This window comes from Aphanomyces invadans (assembly GCF_000520115.1).
Source record: "Aphanomyces invadans strain NJM9701 unplaced genomic scaffold supercont1.16, whole genome shotgun sequence".
NCBI classification, from domain to species: Eukaryota; Oomycota; class Saprolegniomycetes; order Saprolegniales; family Verrucalvaceae; genus Aphanomyces; species Aphanomyces invadans.
In genome coordinates, this window is record NW_008580161.1 from 123,610 (window position 1) to 136,398 (window position 12,789).

At 57.7% G+C, this 12,789-nt stretch overlaps 4 protein-coding genes across 5 annotated transcripts; 3 read left to right on the forward strand and 1 right to left on the reverse strand.

The window, feature by feature from the left end:
* Positions 1 to 238: 238 nt before the first annotated feature.
* On the forward strand, positions 239 to 6,270 carry H310_08025. Of its 2 annotated transcripts, XM_008873627.1 has the most exons (5): positions 239 to 1,494; positions 1,559 to 2,504; positions 2,606 to 3,232; positions 3,351 to 5,018; positions 5,060 to 6,270. In XM_008873627.1, the coding sequence occupies exons 1-5, from the start codon at positions 321 to 323 to the stop codon at positions 5,142 to 5,144; spliced, it is 4,500 nt and encodes a 1,499-aa protein (XP_008871849.1). In that variant the 5' UTR covers positions 239 to 320; the 3' UTR covers positions 5,145 to 6,270. The 2 variants fall into 2 exon arrangements, with proteins under 2 accessions (XP_008871849.1, XP_008871848.1); XM_008873626.1 differs by having other exon boundaries at positions 3,351 to 6,270.
* A 358-nt stretch (positions 6,271 to 6,628) lies between these two features.
* On the forward strand, positions 6,629 to 7,247 carry H310_08026 (hypothetical protein). The gene has a single exon (XM_008873628.1). It carries the CDS (start codon positions 6,728 to 6,730, stop codon positions 7,082 to 7,084), a length of 357 nt encoding a protein of 118 aa, XP_008871850.1. The 5' UTR covers positions 6,629 to 6,727; the 3' UTR covers positions 7,085 to 7,247.
* A 467-nt stretch (positions 7,248 to 7,714) lies between these two features.
* Positions 7,715 to 8,870, forward strand: H310_08027 (hypothetical protein). Its single transcript, XM_008873629.1, has 4 exons — positions 7,715 to 7,930; positions 7,977 to 8,045; positions 8,095 to 8,467; positions 8,521 to 8,870. Exons 1-4 carry the CDS (start codon positions 7,728 to 7,730, stop codon positions 8,803 to 8,805), a joined length of 930 nt encoding a protein of 309 aa, XP_008871851.1. The 5' UTR covers positions 7,715 to 7,727; the 3' UTR covers positions 8,806 to 8,870.
* A 409-nt stretch (positions 8,871 to 9,279) lies between these two features.
* Positions 9,280 to 12,549, reverse strand: H310_08028 (hypothetical protein). Its single transcript, XM_008873630.1, has 9 exons — positions 11,753 to 12,549; positions 11,585 to 11,698; positions 11,157 to 11,526; positions 10,764 to 11,025; positions 10,682 to 10,701; positions 10,470 to 10,603; positions 10,092 to 10,427; positions 9,686 to 9,954; positions 9,280 to 9,635 (listed from the first exon to the last, which is right to left on the reverse strand). Exons 1-9 carry the CDS (start codon positions 12,504 to 12,506, stop codon positions 9,330 to 9,332), a joined length of 2,565 nt encoding a protein of 854 aa, XP_008871852.1. The 5' UTR covers positions 12,507 to 12,549; the 3' UTR covers positions 9,280 to 9,329.
* Positions 12,550 to 12,789: the final 240 nt, after the last annotated feature.

Here is a 12,789-nt window from a genome sequence, read left to right on the forward strand (position 1 = left end):
ATTTCTATGTCCAAAATGACCAAAACTTTCCCAAATTCGTCCCCATATTAATTCTTTTTTGGTAAACGTGGACTTTGCGCCAAAACTTTCACCAGCATGTCGGGGGTGCACGACGACGCATGTCTCACCTCATGTACACAACATACAAATTCCAAGCTTAATTGTCACGACGACAATGACTTGTCGATGGACGGAGATTATCCCCCATCCTGCGTCCCTCCCCTCGCCGTTTGGACATCTTCCGCGGACACCTGTTCGCGATACGATTCTTGCCACGCCGCGGGCGACGGACCGCTTCCTCGTCACTTGAGTATCGGCCCATGACGAGCAATGCCATGTACATGGGAGCGCAGCTCCAGCAGTGTTTGAGCTCGATCCTCGTGGACCCACCGTACTACGCGTGCGTGCTGCAGTCAGGGCTGTTTGCCCCGACGACGTGCGCACTCGAGTGTCCTGACGTGACGTCGCCGACACCTGCGTGCTGCACCTCTCTCAACACACTCTTGAACTGCAAAGCGAATGCGGCCAATTTGGAATGCAAGCAACGAATCGACGAAGCTCTCTCGACCGCGCTGTCGTGCAATGCCCCGGCGCTGTCGACGCCGTCCATTGCGCTCATTGCCGTGGGGAGTGTGGGGGTGGTTGCTGCTCTCGCCATGTGGATCCTTTTGTGCGTTGGAAAACGAAATGCTGCCGTCCACAGCGGCGTGTATACCCAATGGACCCGCGTGCTTCGCATGACGCGGCAACTGCGCGTCCTCATCTGGAAAAATTTTTTGCTCGTCAAGACCAAGCCATTTCGACTCTTGTTTGAACTGCTCTTGCCACTTGTGCTCGCAAGCCCACTCGTAGTGCTTGCCAATCTCGACGACATCTCCCAGGTACGACGGAACCGGAACAACCTTCCCCCGACGACGGCTCTCCCTGGCGGCTTGTCGATTTTGCGACCGTCGACCACCTTGTTGGCTTCGTGCAGTGCCAACCTCCAGTTCGTGTTCATGGACGGGGAGCCGTCATCGACGCAGACGACGTTCTACGCGAGCGGGCAGCCCGTGTTTGGGATGTTTTTCTTCCTGAGTTTTCTTCGATTTGTGCCGTCGGTGACATCTCGCATGGTGATTGAAAAGGAGACTCGCATCGCGGAAGGCATGCGCATGATGGGGATGAAGGAAGGTCCGCTGCTCCTGTCGTGGTTTGCTACAGGCATTCTGCAATACTCTGTCGTGGCAGTTGCGATCGCGGTCGAGCTCCACGTCGGCAACGTGTTTGCAATGGCGTCAATCTCGTCGCTGATTCTGTTCTTCTGGAGCTTCATTCTGGCCATGTTGAGCTTCAGCAACCTCGTCGCGGTATTCTTCAACAAGTCCAAGACCGCCGCGATTGCATCCGTGCTCGTGTGGGTCCTGGCCTACTTGCCGTTTTACGCGGTGCACGACAAACCCATCGGACACAAGTATGCGGCGGCGTTGTCGGCGCCGACGGCGTTTGCTATCGGTACGTCGTTTGGTAGATGTTGTGGTGGTTGTGGCCAACGCACAATGGGGTATTGTGTGTCTAGGCGTCAACTACCTCGTCGAAGATGCCATAAGAGGGACGGGCGCGTTTTACGCCATAGCCAAGAAGAGCCTCGGCCCGTTGACCACGGCGACGGCGGGTGACATGACGTGGTTTCTTTTTGCAGATGCGCTGCTCATGCTTGCTCTCGGCTGGTATTTCCAGCAGATTGTGCCACACGAGTTTGGCGTACAAAAGCCATGGTACTTTATTTTTCAGCCAACGTACTGGAGCGGCAAGCCAGACATCGGTCGAGCGTTGCCTTTGGCCGATGTGTCGATGTTGGAGTCGTCGACGTCGGAGTTCACCAAGCATACGACGCCGATGCGTCAACTTCCGCCGCGACGGGACAGCCAAGACCTAGACGACCACCAGCCACGCGTCGAGCCACCGACGCAAGCGCTGTCCGCTAAAGAACGCAGCGGCGACTGCATTCAAATATGCGGGTTGCGGAAGACGTTTGCGACAGAAGATGGCGTGGCCAAAGTCGCGGTGCATTCGCTCAACTTGACCATGTACGCCGGTCAAATCACGGCACTCTTGGGCCACAACGGCGCTGGGAAGACGACAACAATTTCAATGCTCACAGGGTTGTACCCGCCCTCGCGCGGCGACGCAACTGTCTTTGGCAAGTCCATCCGCACTGACATGGACGAGCTGCGGGGGTACATGGGAGTGTGCCCCCAACACGACGTCCTCTACGATGACCTGACAGTCCACCAGCACCTTGAGCTGTACGCGACGCTCAAAAATGTGCCCGCCGACGACGTGTTCAGCCAAGTCAACTTGTTCATCCAAGAAGTCGGGCTCACGGAGAAGCGCCACGTGATGGCCAAGAAGCTGTCGGGCGGACAGAAGCGCAAGCTGTGCGTGGCGATTGCGCTGATCGGCCACAGCCGCGTAGTGTTTCTAGACGAGCCCACGTCCGGGATGGATCCGTACTCGCGACGGTATGTCGCAAAAGTGTGGTTGGCATACGCTTTTCGTTCCAAAATGAATGGCTCTCAGCGATCCAACGGCTTTGATCGACACTTGACGGCAACTTGGCTAGGTTTACGTGGAATGTGCTGCAGCAAAACCGCGCGGACCGTGTGATGGTCCTGACGACGCACTTCATGGACGAAGCGGATTTGCTCGGCGATCGCATTGCCATCATGGCGGAAGGTCGCCTCGTTTGTGCTGGCACGTCGCTCTTTCTCAAGAATTTGTACGGGGCGGGCTACAACTTGACGTTGGTCAAGGGCGATTTGTGTGACACGACTGACGTTTTGCAGTTTGTTCGGCAATTCGTGCCGGACGCGGCGGTTTTGAGCACGGTCGGGTCGGAGCTCGTGGTGCAGCTGCCATCGTTGTCGAGTGGAGCGTTCCCGGCTCTACTTGACGGCCTGGACCGCAGCTTGACTGCGCTTCGCGTCCTGGAGTACGGCATCTCGGTGACAACGCTAGAGGAAGTATTTCTGCGCATTGCCCACCTCGCCGACAACCCCCCCAAGAATCAACTATGCCGACGCGTGTCCGAGATGGAGCTCAACGAGTGGCGTGAATGCCGCATGGGTGGCAAGTCTTCCAACAGCGTGCCTATGGATCGCAACCCCGTGCCTGTCGACGAGCCGAGGACGCCACGAGTTCGCCAGTACACACCGTTCGGTGTTCAATTCGTCGCGCTGCTTCAAAAGCGGTACGTTAAGCGGACTTGATGTGCAAGTTGCTGTGCCAGCGCTCTATACGTTGGTTGGGCATGGCCGACTTCGACGACGATATTTGGTTTACAACCTGACGCTTGATGCCGTGGCTAGATTTCGATGCTCGAAGCGAGACAAGAAAGGCTGGGTGTTTACGATGGCGATTCCAATCGCATTTCTCGTTGTGCTGGCGTTCCTGCCGGCCATCAACGTGGCGTCGTACCTTCCACAGTACAAGAAAGGTTCGATGACGGACCACGCGAATTTTCAGTCGTGCCGAGAGATTGTCGCCCACACAACCGGCGACTTGCTCGACTGCATTTACGGCCGCACGCCCTCTTCGCGACAGTCGTGTGTGACGTTGAGGGCGCCGTGCCAGGGCGGGTATGCCGTGCGATGTCCCGAGGACGGCAAGACCTTGAGTTCCTGCTCGGCTGCCCGCGTCAGCTTCAACACCACGAACGCATCGTTTCCGTACTGCAGTTCGCTGCCAGGCTATGTCGGAAACAAGGCGGTGTGCATTTACGACTGGTTCAGCCACTGCTCGGTGACGGGGGCGTGCAACGCGACCGAGTGCTGCGACGCACACGCTGCGGCATCGCCGTTTGGGCCGTGCTCGAGCTGCGAAGGCAACCGGTGGCCATGCTTCCACGGGTCGTGTCTCCGCAAAGCCGACGTCCAGCTACAAGGCGTGATCAACACGATGCTCGCGTCGCTCATCATTGTCATTGGGTTCGCGTTTGTGCCGGCTAGCGTCGTCGTCTTTATCGTCAAGGAGAAGCATCCCCACCAGAACGCCAAGTACCAGCAAATGGCGTGCGGGACGTCCGTGCTGGCGTACTGGTCGAGTCTGTGGACGCATGACGTGGTCTTGATGCTCGTGCCGGTCGCGGTCGCGGTGGGTTTGTTGCCGTTGTATTCGTCGTTCAAAGGGGACGTCGAGTCCATGATAGCGGCCCTCGCGCTGTTTGGCACGCACATGCTGTCGGTGCTGCCCCTGGCGTACTTGTTTAGCTTTCGCTTCACCAAGCACTCAGCGGCGCAGACGTCGGTTCTCGTGTTTGGGCTCGTCACCGGCGCCCTCGTCAGTATCGTTTCCTTTCTCTGCCGCCTCGTCAATTTTCGCCTGACCGCCAGCCTGACGCTTTCCGAACTCGACGCCACCTACCTCCGATGGATCTACCTCGTCTTTCCTGGCTACCAGCTCACGGACGGGTTGTTCCAAATTGGCATGCGCAAGTACGGCAATCCGTACGGCGGCAGCCATGACACGTCCTGCCCCGCGTCGAAATCGTGCTGGGCCTCGACGCAAGATCCAAACTGCTGCGTTGCCCGTGCCTTGGAATTCAACGTGGCTGGGCGAAGCTTACTCTATGGCGCGATCGAAGTCGTTGTGTTTTCGCTCCTAGTTTTGTACTTTGACCGGCACAAGGCTCCCGACGCATCTTCGTCGCTGAAACGAACGCCGCCCGCCATGGAACTCCATCCGTTTGACGACGACGTGGCGGCTGAAGCGGCTCGAGTCGCGCGTGGCGACGCCACATCCGACAGCATCCTCCTTCACAAAGTGCACAAACAATACGGGAATGAAAAAGTGGCGCTGCAGTCGCTGTCCCTAGGCATTCCCAAAGGCGAATGCTTTGGGTACCTCGGAATCAACGGCGCCGGCAAATCGACAACGATGCAGATTCTGAACGGGTTTATGGCGGCGACGAGCGGGGCTGTCTTCGTTGCGGGCTGTGACGTGCGCACACAACTCCAGTCCGCCCGCCGCGCCATCGGGTACTGCCCCCAGTTCGACGCGTTGCATGACACGTTGACAGTCGAGGAAGAGCTCGACTTGTATGCCCGACTGAAAGGAATGGTCGACGTTCGCCAAGCCGTCGAAGACAAGCTGCAGCAGTTTGACTTGGTTGCGTTTCGAACCAAGTTGACACGGGGGCTGAGCGGAGGCAACAAGCGCAAGGTGTCGACAGCGATTGCCCTCATGGGAAACCCGTCCGTGCTGCTGTTGGATGAACCGTCCACGGGAATGGATCCCGCGGCCCGACGGCGTATGTGGGACGTGCTTGTGGACGTGCTTGCGACGAAGACCTGCAGCATCCTCCTGACGACCCACAGCATGGAGGAATGCCAGGCGCTGTGCAGCCGCATTGGCATCCTCGTCAGTGGTCGTCTTGTGTGTCTGGGGACCGCGCAGCACCTCAAGCACAAATTTGGACGCGGGTATACGCTCGACATACGGCTACGTACTCCATCGACCGATCAACTCGTGGGGGTCGCCCCAGTCGGAAGCGACAAGAAGTTGACGGCGGCAGACATCGAACGGCTTTGTGCTGATGCGGGGCAGTACGCCCGATGGGACAAGATTGCCCAAGGAGCGGATTCCGGGTGGGTGCTGCGCCATTACTTGGACAACGACGAGGATGGCGCGGTCCCGTGCGACGTATGGAAACATTGGTGGGTGCTCGAGGAGATGGGCGCAGCGCTTGAAGCGTTCTGCACCCAAGACCTGCCGAGTGCAACGATGATTGAGCATCATGCCGAACACTTTCGATACCACGTCCCGAAATCGTCGGGCCATACGCTCACGAGTTTGTTTACACTGCTTGAATCGGCGGCCGCCCCGTCATCCACGGTCCCCATCGAGCAATATAGCCTCAGCGACACCACCCTGGAAGAGGTCTTCAACGGCATGGCTGCCGGGCAGGACGAAGAGCGCGAAGGTGTTCATGGCGTTCATCGCCACTCGCTCAACGCAACCAGCCTCCAAGCAGTCACGTCGTACCACCGCGCCCAGTCCAGATCTCGATTGCAAGATTGATTCATAAAATGCAACAACGTACTTTACCACAATGAAATCCGAATCGGTGCCACGTTGGACTTGACGAACGCCTGCAACGCGAGTGTTTCTTCACCATGCTGACGACATCGTCATTCTCTCTGATTGCTTTTTTCCGACTGGAGCAGGTCGTGTTGGGGGACAGAAGCACGCTTGCGGTGGGTGGTCGACAACAACGTTCGTTGGTCCGCGCGCGCAGTGCCAAACGTGCAAACAGAATGAACATGGCGAAACCTCAGGCTTCCACCATTGCACGCTGCGACGCCCACAAGGCTCGTGTCCTTGTGGGCGGCTACCATTTCACTTTGTGGACCATGCCAAGCCGTGGAAATGCACTTTGGTTTGCAAAAGCGAGATGGTTGGTTCAGCACCAGGTCACAAACACATGCCGCATCGAGGACGGTCGACACAGGCGGCCGAGGGCGGATCGCCGTCCGTCCACCATGCGTCGAAGCGGTATTGTCCGGATAATTTCCGGTGTAGCCTTCCGATTGGTCAGCTGAATGCGCCAAGGCCATTGGCTAAAACTCGCACAATCGAAATTGGTTGGTGGCAAAACCATGGGCGGCGCCGGGCCACTTGTGCCATTCCAAGACTGGTTTCTGCCTTGCGCTTAATTGGATTCAGTTCTCGTATCTCTTGATTTAGTATGTCGATCGCTGATTTCACTCCTGCCCAAACCCAAGACTTGGCCACGTCGTTGGCCGTCCTTTTGCTCCATGATTTGGAAGTCGAAGTGTCTGCCGACAACTTGAACGAAGCCTTGTCCGCCGCCGGCGTCACTGTCCCGGCGTACTTGCCCACCTTGTACGCGAACGCCGTGGAACGTGGCTTGAAGGTGTCCAAGGCCTTGGCCGGCCCTTCGGCTGGTGGTGCCGCCGCGCCGGCCCCTGCCGCCGGTGCCGCTGGCGCTGCCGCCCCCAAGAAGGAAGAAAAGAAGGAAGAAGAAGAAGAAGCCGACTTGGGCGGTGGCATGGACATGTTCGGCGGTGGATCCGACTATTAAGCATTGGATCTCCATCCACAAACCGGACCATCTGCACCCGATGTCCATGAGCTCTTGTTGTGCGCAAGGGATGACGACCAGTTGGCCGGCGATAGGTGTCAAGAGATGCGCGCCGCGGATGGCTAATTACGTCGTAATAAACCCAGCCAAGGTGTAGTAGACACGTCGGTCGTTCGGTGCATCCATCCTTCGAGTTGGAGCAATCGCAGTCACGTCCGGCCTCGACGCCGCGATCCTCAACATCCCAAGTCAACGGGGGTGTTGCATATTGTGTCACAAGGTACTTGCAGTCACGTCACAGAGAGGCTGTGCCTCCAACGAGAACATTGCGATGCGGTGGGGTCGATGCAATCGTGGCATGCCAGAACGAGATTATCCTCGATGTGCTCCACGCGGCAGCACGCACGATGACAACCAACATGCCTGGGAGAGCGATCACTTTGGGAACCATCGAGGGCTAGCTAACCGCGCAGGTTGTGTGGGCTGTGTCGATTTCTCGTCATGACGGAAAAGACGGCGCGAAGGTGGCATCGGGTCCTGCCCAGGTGCTTGCCCACAACTAAGAGCTTGTCAATATGCACATGACTATTATGAGCGAAACTAGACAGAATATGAGCGATATTCCCGACTCATCGGCAACGTCATGCACGTGGTGGCGTTCCTGTTGGGCCTCGTGGCATGCGAGGCCGCCGTGTCGACGACTGTGTCGATCAACCAGCGGAAGGAACGTTTGATTCGTGAACCGATCCCTATCCGGCCTCCGTCGTCGTACCAAGGTGGCGTGCTGGCGGATAGAATCACGCGGCAAGGGCCGGTGACACGATGGACGACGTTCGAAAGCGACACGTACCGATGACAAGCGCCACGAATAGCGCCTCATCCTCTGCTGTAGGGGGGACATGCAGCTGTATTACTTTCACAACATCACGTTCAAGACGCATGCGAAGAAGACCCTGCTTGGGTACGTCGGCCGACGTTCATACATGATTGTCATGTTCTTGCTCCGATAGCATTTGGAAGGGATACGAAGGGGACCAGACGAAAAACGTGTACAGGAGCATCGTGTTTGACGATGGCGATCGTTGTCGCGGCGCCCCCGATCGCCGGTACTCGATCGTGGTCGAGATTTCCAAGAAAGAATATAAGGGCGTGACAGACTACATGGAGGCCATCGAATCGACGTCCGACCCATGCGTGTTCACGTCGAAAATCAACTTGTTCACGACCGATGCCTTGTTGCAGCTCCCGTCTGCGTTCGAGACCGACGCGGACGTCGGCATCGTTCAGTGGTACGACGACCCAAACGCTCCGGACAAGCTCTGCCGTGACATCAAGTGCAACTACTCGAGCATCGAGATGTCGATTCAAGACGCAGTTCAAGAGGTACGTCGCCCTGTTTCCATCTCCACCTCTTCGCTGCTCAATGGAGTATGCAGATAGCCATTCTCAGAGCGCGGCTTGCGGACCACGATACCCACACCGACGATGCCATCGGTGCTGTCATGGAATCGTCGTCTTCCATTCTGATGGCGGCCAACGGCGTCCTGACCCAGTCCCTGCGTGTTTTCGAGCATCTCAAGCACTTCCACACCTTGGCGCCACCCACATGTACATTGATGTCGACCGCTCGACCCCCTGACGAACTACCGGCGCTTCCAGACGATACCGCTGCAGTTGCCGACCCCGCCGGCGATGCGATCCAATCTCGTACAGGTCCATGATGTAGCGATCCACACCCCGACCTAACGCAAATCAACACGACGGGAAGCAACTGCCCACCATCCCAGCAACGCCTTGAACCCACACACCAGTCGTACGCACGTGACAAGGGCGCAGAATCCCCTGCACCTGTCCTCCCATGGCCGCACGGCTGCAAGTTTCCCACTCGAAGCACTTGCTGCGGTGCACTCGCGCGCTGGAGTTTCACGGCCTGCAGCGAACGTATTCGCCACGCGCCGAACGATTGCAAGTGGAGCCATCGTCATCTTCCCTCGCTCGTTCCAGGTCCCATCATTCACGAAACTCGTGAATCATCGGCGGTTGCCGACGTCTTGAAATCGTGGGAGGAGACGGCAGCGCCTGCCTTCTATCGACGGCACTCGACGCTGCGTGGAAAGGTGTCGCACCACGCAGCACAATGGAAAGGCTACAAGCACACACTGGAACGCAACGGAACGGTGGGTGCTGCGCGCGATGGACATTCCAGACACGGCTCGATTCCACGAGCGATAGTTGATTCAAGGCATTACATGGGCCGAGACCGCTGCGGTGGACACGTCGTCGGTTGGTTGGTCATGTGGTGGACAAGATATGGCGTCGCCGGTAGCAATGTCGGCGCGGGCAGGAGCGCCGACGGAGAGCCATCGTCAGCGCAGAGGAGAGCGACGACATGGTACCATTCCTTAAACTTCATGTCGGACGAGTGCTCGAGGCTGAGTCGGTCGCGGCCGCGGGGAATGTAGTACTGGATCCAAAACCAAAGGAGCGTGCGAAAGTTCAGGCACAAATTCACGGCCGAGTCGCCGACTTCGGCTTCTTGTTGCCGCAGCGCCTGCACCATCGCCCCAGTCAAAACAACTGCGACTCGATCCGTGCTCATACCTCGAGCATGCGTGGCAACCGATGCTTGCGAAACTCAAAAACGAGCATGACGACGGCCGTGTTGAGACAGCAAATGTTTTCGTGGTTGATGTCGTCCATCGTGATAATCGACATCAAATTGCGCAAGAGACGGACCGTATTCATGCGTAAAAACTCAAACACGCGCGACAGCGACGGGTACAGCTCCATCGTACGGGGATGGTTCTCGACCGACAGCAGGACGGAGCGCACGAAAACATTCGAGTCGACCAGGTTGGCTACAACAACCTCTACAAAACGTCGTACCATTAGCACAGCCAGGTCCACACGACGTTGTCTTCGGGAGGCGACCCCCGTCGCGACGCAGATGAGCTGCGACGACGGCGCGGGTCCAGCCTTTCACGCGCGCGCGGACACAACGACGTACGCATGAACGAGGCGAACTGATAGTCGTCCATCGAGTCGCACAAGATGACGAGGGTCGTTGGGTTGTTCTTGGTCATTTCCCCGAGCAAGTCAAACGCCGACTGCAAACTGCCCGACGGTTTGAACCCGCAACTCAAAATTTCCTTGAGCAATGCTGCCAACAACGGCGAGCGCGCGACAAACAATTGCTCTGCCGGCGACGACCGCCGCAGAAACGACTCGACACACGATGCGAGCCAAAAGCGGTAGATGCTGTCGGCGGGCTGGACGACGAGCACGTCGATGATTTTGCACAGCAGCCCTTTGTCAAGTCGCGCGGGGTCCAACCGGTCGCCCGCTACGTCGTGGCTCAGCAAGTGGGTCGCCCCTTCCAACGTACTCTGCACACTGCGTCGTTCGTCGGGAGACAGCAACAGCAACTTGTTCGAGTGGTCTTGGACGTCGCGGTCGCAAAAGTTGTGAATCAGCCGCAGAAATTGAATCTTCAAACTGGCATCCATGCTGCACTCGCACCTAGAAAACACGCGAGACACTGTCGCCTCAGCACGTGCCGCTTTGTCGCTCAACAACAACAAAATTCCTTGCGTTTACCCTGGGCCATGCAGCGGTTGCTAAGCAACGAGGTCGTGTCAAGAGTTTTGTGGGGTCACGATGCAAACAAAGCAGCGCGTACCGACGGCGGTGTCGGCGGCGGCTCGTTCCACTTGAGCCGCAAAAACATTTGGTTCAAAATGTCCACGAGCCCCATCTCGGCCAGCGTGTCCTGGAAGTCGACCTTTCGCTTCGAGCTCAAGAGGGTGCAGATGACAAACAGCACTTCAACACGGAACGGCGCAAGCGCGATGCTTTTCACCAGCAGCTCCGCCTCGACATCGCTCCGGTTCAGCGCCGCCACGGACCGTTGGTGCTGGAGCCGCTGCCGCGACATTAAAGATCTACCGCCACATGCCATCAGCATCGATAGGCCAACGATTCCTTCATCAAATCGGAATTGCAGCGCCGCCCATCGTTCCCGACGCTTCCCTCGCACAGCACAACGCCCCCCTCGACACGATGACATGCTTACCGAAAGTATGTAGAGCTCAGGTTGAACAGGCTTTGATCGGCGGACGACGTGGCATTTTCAGGGGCGTCCGCGTTCTCCATGGCTTCTCGGAGTACGGTGGCGACGGTTGGACTGCTCAGCATCTCCCATTCCTCCTGCTGTTCGAGGGAAAAGAGCATCGCCCACTCTGTCGACGACTGAATCTCCTGCGAGTACGGATCGTACGCAGGGTTGATGGCAAAAAAATAGTTCTGGAGCTGGAGCACGAGCATGAGGCGGTTCAGGACGGCCGGTGCGCGGAAGAGGAGGGCGTGGTTGCGGTCGACCGTGTTGTCTGCTTTATGCATGCGTTCTCGGCGCAGCCGGAGCAACTCGACCGACTTGATCACGCCTACGAGTGCAATGCGTCGCTCGTAAATATCCCTGCATCAGCAACGGCATCGGCCTACGCGAATTCTCAAGCAACCGGCGGTCCTCGGGCTCAAACACAACCAGCGCCAAGATGCGGCAGAAGAACGCCAATTGCCGGGAAGAAAACGTCTGGATCGTCGCGTGGAAGTCCGCTACAAAGGTCCATTTCGTGAGGCGTCCACAGTGAACAGCACAGCGAGACGTACGAACAAGACTCAAGTCGAACGAGACGTCTCGAACGCTCAGGATCTCCTCGACCAGCCCCGCCGCGTGCTCAAAGAAGATGGTGTTTCCCATGAGCTGGAATAGTACGATCGTCAGTTTGTCGTTCTGCCCCAGCTCCTCCGCCAGACTTGGCGCCACGAAGCACAGTTCCCGGAGAAAGTTGAGCGCTTCCGCCAGTGCCGTCAGCTTGTCTTGCGTCGGCACGTCCGAACCAGCCATCCGACTGCGCCGCCGAGCAGATTCCTCTCGGTACGAGTAGTGCAATGGCCGAGACGACATTGCAGGGGCACGCGCGCCGGGAAAGAGTTCCATGGTTCGGTCTCGAAGAATTGCAAACAAGATCCGTTGGAGCAACTCGGGGCCGCCCATTTGAATGAAATTGTCTCGATCTTCCTTTCGCGTAGGCACCCCCGACGGCGGGACGATGGAGCGACTGAGGGTCTGCAGGGGCACCACAACGTCCGAGAGCTTACGAGCATTGAGAAGTGCGTCAATATGGTTCATCTGCTTCAGCAACCGCTTTGGATGTGCCCCCAGCACTGGAAGAAGCGAGTCAATGTTGGGGTGGACAAGCAGGGGCATGCCACGGAGACCGGACCCCATGGACCCTGATGGAAGAGCTCTCCATGTCGTCACGCGACCCGTGATTTGAGCTTGGCGCACTCGATGGAACATAGACTTTTTCCCGGAAGCGGAGGCAGCTTCATCCTTTTTCTGGCGTGGCTGGCGCGACATCTTCCGTGCCACGAGATGCTTTCTACTGTTGCGAAGCAGCCAGGGCTATCCGGATAAAGACAGAGCATTTCTTGAGAACTGGAAAAACGGCAAACGAGTTATCCGGATGTGGTTGTGTTCGAGCTGCACGGGCGATGGCACCCGAGCACGGTCAGCGCAAAGCGCGCGATCGCTGCTCTCCATCGATCAGTACGGCTGATAGCCATGCATTCCACTTGGTTCCGGACAGCACAGCCGCCTTGAGTGGCTGACGTGTCTCCCTCTTGTTCCAAATCCTCGTGAA